The sequence below is a fragment of the Raphanus sativus genome, unplaced genomic scaffold (assembly GCF_000801105.2).
Source record: "Raphanus sativus cultivar WK10039 unplaced genomic scaffold, ASM80110v3 Scaffold1344, whole genome shotgun sequence".
Classification (NCBI taxonomy): Eukaryota; Viridiplantae; Streptophyta; class Magnoliopsida; order Brassicales; family Brassicaceae; genus Raphanus; species Raphanus sativus.
Genome location: NW_026616656.1, coordinates 16,500 through 22,944, shown reverse-complemented (window position 1 = coordinate 22,944; position 6,445 = coordinate 16,500). Strand labels below are relative to the sequence as shown.

The 6,445-nt window shown below is 43.7% G+C and overlaps 1 protein-coding gene and 1 non-coding gene across 2 annotated transcripts; one reads left to right on the top strand and one right to left on the bottom strand.

Annotated features, from left to right (window-relative positions):
• Positions 1–452: 452 nt before the first annotated feature.
• On the top strand, positions 453–2,182 carry LOC130504076 (uncharacterized; the record flags this gene model as incomplete). The annotated part of the gene is made up of 5 exons (XM_056998648.1): positions 453–832; positions 914–1,040; positions 1,126–1,434; positions 1,522–1,734; positions 1,821–2,182. Coding segments are annotated over 5 exons (1,383 nt in total), but the record flags the coding sequence as incomplete, so codon positions are not given.
• A 1,451-nt stretch (positions 2,183–3,633) lies between these two features.
• LOC130504077 (small nucleolar RNA R71) lies at positions 3,634–3,740 on the bottom strand. Its single transcript, XR_008941113.1, has one exon. It is a non-coding gene; the product is annotated as a small nucleolar RNA R71 (small nucleolar RNA).
• Positions 3,741–6,445: the final 2,705 nt, after the last annotated feature.

Below are 6,445 nucleotides of genomic sequence, written 5' to 3'. Positions count from 1 at the left end.
TGAACTCCGTTTGATCTGATTCTTCTTCGAGGAGTTCCATAATTGAGTTGAGCACATTCCTCCAAGTGTTTCAAGCGAAGAAACATCGATGGTTTAGAAGATATGCTTCGAACATTGAACATATGTCTGTGCTGCTTCTCGGGTGGTTGATGGTCGAACCAGCTCGGAAGATCGAACCAACTTGCTCAGCTCGTCCGGGTGAGTGTTAGTCCAGCTCAGCTCGTCCATGATAGTGTCCGTCCAGCTCACTTGAGAATTCAGCTCATCCAAGATTGCATAGATGATAAGGGAATTGGCATAATCTGATGAGAAAACCTCAGCTAGGTCTAGCTGGTCGACAAAGTCACCATCTTGAGCCGTGTCCATGAACCAAGCAGGAAGGTGCTGGATTTTGGGTGCATCACTATGTCCCCGAGAGCCAAACTCCCAGCGTGCCTTATGTGCGTCCGCAGGCGTACGATCCTGCTGCAGTCGTACCTCCATACTATCCGCAGTATGATGCCTCATACTTTCCGTATGAAGAGCCTGAGCGTGATCAGCAGCCGCAGCAGCAGTCTCAGGATCAGCAGCGGCAGCAACCTCCACAACAGTCTCAACAGCAGCCTCCACAGCCTGCTCCACAGCCTGCTCCACAGCCTGCTCCACACCCAGCCCCACAGGCTGGTGCATACCAGATTCCAGAGCAGGTTCCTATAGCTCCCGGTCTTCATCCAGATTTGTTGGTGCCACCGAATGCACCATATGCAAGATATTCCGTGGAAGACATTCTCCAGATGCCTGGACGAGAAGGTTTACCAATCCTCGATCCAGATCTACGACCCGGCACGACTTGGTAATTAATTTTAAATTAATTAAATAAAATTTTAAATTTATATATAACAATTAATTATATATATTATTTCAAATTTTGTAGGTTTAGAGCGACCAATAAGGTGGGAAAGAGCGTTGGGAATCTCATCAGATCAAACTTCCGGCACGCGCATCCGAACTGGACTCTTACACCGGACCATGTTCGCATTACTTGGTTCAAGGTCTTTGCGGTTAGTTTTAAATTTAATTATTTTTATTTTAGATTTAAATAACAATAATTTAGTTAATTAATATATTTTCATGATTTTTTTGTAGCAAAAATGGAATTGGCCTCTTGGGATCAATGAGACGGTCAAGGCAGAGTTCTACAAAAAGGCGGGGGCTCGCCTCAAGAACATTGTTGGCGACTGGAAGGAAAAGTGGACTCATTACGGGGATGACTCCAAACAAAGCTACCTCAGCGAGGACGTTTGGACTAACTTGAAGGCTTGTTGGAATTTGCCTGAGTCAGTCCAAAGGTCTCTCACTTGCTGTGCGGCCCGGATGACCCGAGATGCTGAGGGTAATCTGCCAATACCTCATACTTCCGGACAGATTCCACACGCCCAAAGGGCCCTGGAAATGGTAAGTTTTTGATATTTCTTATTTTTATGACATATATGTTAATTAAGTATTTATTAGATGCTAGTTTAATTCATTTTTTTAATATAGGCTGCCGCAGAAGGAGCACCACCGACTCTGGCCCGACTTTACATTTTGACCCACCAGCATGCCGATGGAACTTTCTCTCATCCTCGAGCAGAGCAGCTCTGCAACGATGTAGATGCTCGGATTCAAGAGGTCCAGACTCAGCTGACGCAAGAAAATCCGGATGGTGCACCGGTCGAGCTTTCTCCCATCGAACAAGACAAAATTTTTGAGCAGGTAAAATATTCGATATTCGATATTTTTAATTTATGTTTACATATTTTTTACATATGTACTAATTAATATCTATTTATAAATTGAAGGTCGCTCCGAAGAAAAGGGGACGTATACCAGGAATCGGGAGTGTGAATGATGTTCCGAGGGCGAGAGTTGAACATGCTGCTAGACGGGAAGCAGATTCCTCGTTCCGGAGGGACTTGGAAACTGCGAACCGAACCATAGCCGACCACAACGACAAATTTAAGGTTATGGCAAACATCTTCGATATGCTGTTAGGTTCAACCCCACACGTCGACCCGTCGGTTGCGTCAGCGTGGCAGAGCATGCGTTCGAGCTTTGCCGGTCCCGACCCTACTCCGGAACAGCAGGCAAATTTGGAACGGGAAGCGGATGAGAGGACTGCTGATCTCTTCGATGATATAAACCTTAATGTTTAGTTTTTTTCGGTTTTAATTATTTTGTATTTTGAATATTTTAATTTTATGAATGTTACATATTATGTTTTATGGAATTTATCAAATTCGTATTTTTTTTTTAATTTTATGAATTTTAATTATTTAATATTTTTATTTTATTTAAAGAATTTTGTAATTAATATTGGGCGTTGTAAATTGGTCTTAAAGTAACGACTAAGGTACATCTATTCGAGATGCAAGGTAGTCGTTAAATTACGACCAATGTACATCATCGTCGATGTACTTTAGTCGTAAATGTATGACTCATTTACATCTAATATACGACTACCATTTCCGACTCATTTACGACCAATAGTTTACATCTGTTTTACGACCAAAACTGGTAGTCGTAATTGTACGACTGCTTTACGACCAATCATCCGAGTCGTACATTTACGACTCATTTACGACCAATTTTGTTAGTCGTACATTTACGACCAATGTGCGACCAATTGGTGATTACGACCAGTGATTAACGACCAATCGCAATTGGTCGTAACTTGGTCGTAAATCACCATTAACGACCAATTTACTACCAATTCTGTAGTCGTTCAAGTCATGTTTTCTTGTAGTGTTTAATTTACTTGCACGTCACCCCTCAAAACAAAACCTCATATTTGTCTTAGCTTGATTTTGATCCCATAGAAATAAAGTGTAATAGTTGGTCTCTGTGGATTCGATCCTAAAGTGCTACATCGACATACCATTCGATTGTGGTAGTGTGCACATTAGGTTAATTGGTGTGCGTATACACAAATATCAATTTGGCGCCGTTGCCGGGGACCATCTTTTTACCTTTATTTTCCGGTTATTTATTTAGTCTAATACCTCTAACTTGCTCTTTTCTCTTTGTTGCAGGAGATCGCAAGGTTTAGAAAATCAGAACAGACAACAGCCAAGGCCTACTGACACCACCATGGGTGATCACGGTCATCAGGATGATCTCGCTGCAGCAATGCAACTGATGCAACAGCAGATGCTTCAGATGCAGCAGACCATCCAAGCTCAGCAAGCAGCTGCAGAACAATCTTCTCAACAGGCTGCTCTCGCGCGGCAGGAACAAGCAGCACAGACTATTCCAATCGGGGAGAGAAACCTTCCGCGGAACATTCTTACTACGCTCTCTGCCTTTGTTCCTCCACTCTGCACCAGGCAGGACTTCGAGATCAAGCCTGCTCTAATTGATCTGGTGCAGTGAAAAGTGTTCTCTGGTCTCTCTGCAGAAATTCCAATGGAGCATATTGAAAATTTCGAAAAAGTCTGCAGTTTCACTCGTGCGAATGGTGTGCCATCAGACTACATCAAGTGCATGTTATTCCCATTCTCTCTTGATGGAAAAGCTGCACGGTGGTTGAACTCTCTCCCTACCGGCTCTCTCACTTCATGGGAACAGGTCCGATCAGCGTTCCTTAACCATTTCTACTCTAAGGCGAGAACAACTGCATTGAGGAACAAGATCACCTCATTCAGACAGCTCCATGATGAGCCTTTTTGTGACGCATGGGAGCGGTTCAATGACTACCAGAGATAATGCCCTCACCATGGATTTGATGATGATTACCTTCTGGGCATTTTCTATGATGGAGTGGACTGGAAATACCAAGGTGCTCTAAACTCTTTGAGCAATGGAGACTTCATGACTCAGACCACTGATGGAGCGTTTAAGCTGATTGAGAACATGGCAGCTAGCTCAACCAATGAGAACCAGGAGAGCGATCGCTCCAAAGAAGTCAACAGTGTACACACCCAGAATATTGATGAGCTGACAGCTAAGGTCGATCAGCTACTGCAGAACAACCAGGCACAAGGATCTGGGTATCAGAACACCACCCCGCAGAGCAATCAGCAAGCTGTTCCAGCCGCGAGTGCTCCAACTGCAGGGAACAGTCCGCCAGATGATCTGAAAAATCTGAACATTATGATGCAGCAGATGCAGAGCCAGCAGCTTCAGGTCAAGGCACTGAATCAGGTTACCGCAGACATCAACACCAGGATGGACAGCATGTTCACTGAGCTGAATTCAACATATGATACTGTGAACAACCACATAAAGAAGATTGATGTTCAGCTTGCTCAAACTGCTGAAACTGTTAAAAGACAGCAAGAGATCATTCGTGGAAAAAGTGTGATGAATCCTAGGGTTGAGCACTCTAATGCAACCGAGCAGAGACGTGAGAAATCTGAGGAAAAACAAGCGGAACAACTGTTCGCTGAGAGTGTTCTGGGCGCAGAACAGAGAACAGAGCAGTCTGCTAGCTCTAGAGTGACTGCTCCCGCGACTGCTCCCGCTCCCGACGGATCTACTGATATTCCACCAGTGCGAGTCTATGTTCCTAAGGTTATCCGATTCCACCTAGACACCTGAAGGTGTTGCCTAAGGTTGATGACCCTGGAAAATTTGCTTTTCCATGTTCCATTGCTGGAGTAAAATTTGAGGAAGCTCTTTGTGACTCTGGATCTTGTGTGAATCTTGTCTCAAAGGCGATTGTAGACAAGTTGAGCATTGCTGATGTTGAGCCTTCTAAGGTGACTCTGACTTTTACAAACTCTTCCAGAGCAGTTCCTTATGGCACCATTCGCAACCTTCCTGTCCAAGTTGGGGACTGTGTTCTCCATACTGAATTTCAGGTTGTTGAGGTGAACAAGGATCATGAGATGCCTTTAATCTTAGGAAGGACATTTATGGCTACAGTCGGAGCAATCGTTGATATGCCTAATAAGAGAGTCTCCTTCTCCCACATCAACAAGAATGTCTTTTATCAGGCTGTTCCCACCAGATTTCAGAAACTACACGCCTCTTGCATCTCAGTGTTCAGTGGAGAAAAGCTGAAGGTTGTTCCAAGGAAGGACCTTGGTAAAAACAGTGAGATCAAGAAAGTCCTGGATGGAGATCCTCACACTGATACCCATACACTCAGTGGGAATGCTAAGGTGAATGTAAAAGTCCAGAAGAAAAGGGCCAGGAGAGATCCTACCATGACTTTGATACCTTGCATGTGTGATGAGAAATCCATTGAATATGAGGTAAAGTGCAAGGGTACCTCTAAACCTTTCTCCAAGGTCAGAGTTATTCTCACAGATGAACTGAAAGAGAAAGGAGAAACTGCTGTGAAAGGGTTGTTGAGCAGAGTTTTGAAGCTGAACATGTCTGATTGTGGAACTTGTTTTGGAACAAGCCCTCATGCTCAACCCAACTGATCTCTGTCACCAAGTCAAGCTAGTGACTTTAACCAAGCGCTTGGTGGGAGGCAACCCACTGGTAAGTGTAAATATAACTTGGTTTTGTTTTTGTTTGCTTATTTTCGTTTTAGTTTATTGAGTTTCAGGTCAAAAAGCAGAAAAATTCTAGATACTTCGAAAAATTCTGGGTTGCAGAAACGGAGCTCCCTGTTCTGCAGGAGCCAAGAACAACCGCCCAGGTGAAAATCTGGCGATAGAACACCCAGAATTTTTCGGAGCACCCGCTCCAAGTAAGTATCTCAACCAAAAAAAAATAAATTGTATATTCTGGTTTTCACCTTCTCTCTGATTTATTTTCACACCGAGACGTTGTGAAGTAAGTCTGGGGGAGGGTCTTCGTCGTTTACTAACTTGTTTCTTTCTTTTGTTTATCTTTTGAGTCAGTCTGAGTCAGTTTTTAGGATCGAGTGAGTCAAAGTTTTGTGGGAATTAGGACCTTATTCTGTGTTGATCACTAACCACCTCGTGCTTTAGTTGTCTTATTCAGTGACCTTAGCAGTGGCGAAAGACACACATGTGGACCTGGAACACCCTGACATATCACACTTGATTCTCCAGAAGTTCTCAGCCGATCAGGTTACACTGGGTAGACTTAACTCCACCTAACTTGAACCTAATCTTGACTGAAATTCTTCTTGTTATGGGCACTAGATCAGGGAAACGAGAACTACACTCAGGACTTCTTATTCTTTCTATCCATATTGTTGTTCCTGAGTGGCTAGCTCATCTTTAGCTAGTTCCCACCATGCGCCTTAGCCTTTATTCCACCTTCATGCATTTGTTTTTCAGTGTTCTATGTGCAGATATGTGCAAAAAGGTCGGAGAGGAAAGGATCGACGCAGCCTCTTACTCGTTACTACTGCGCAGATTCAATCAGAAGGAGAACAAGCAGATTAAGGGAGCAACCGCTCCATAACCAATGAGCTGTGCAAGAACATGGGTGGAGAACCAGAATGATTTGAACCAGAAGAACCACCAATGGCAATCCAAACATCACATGTTACCTCCTTCTT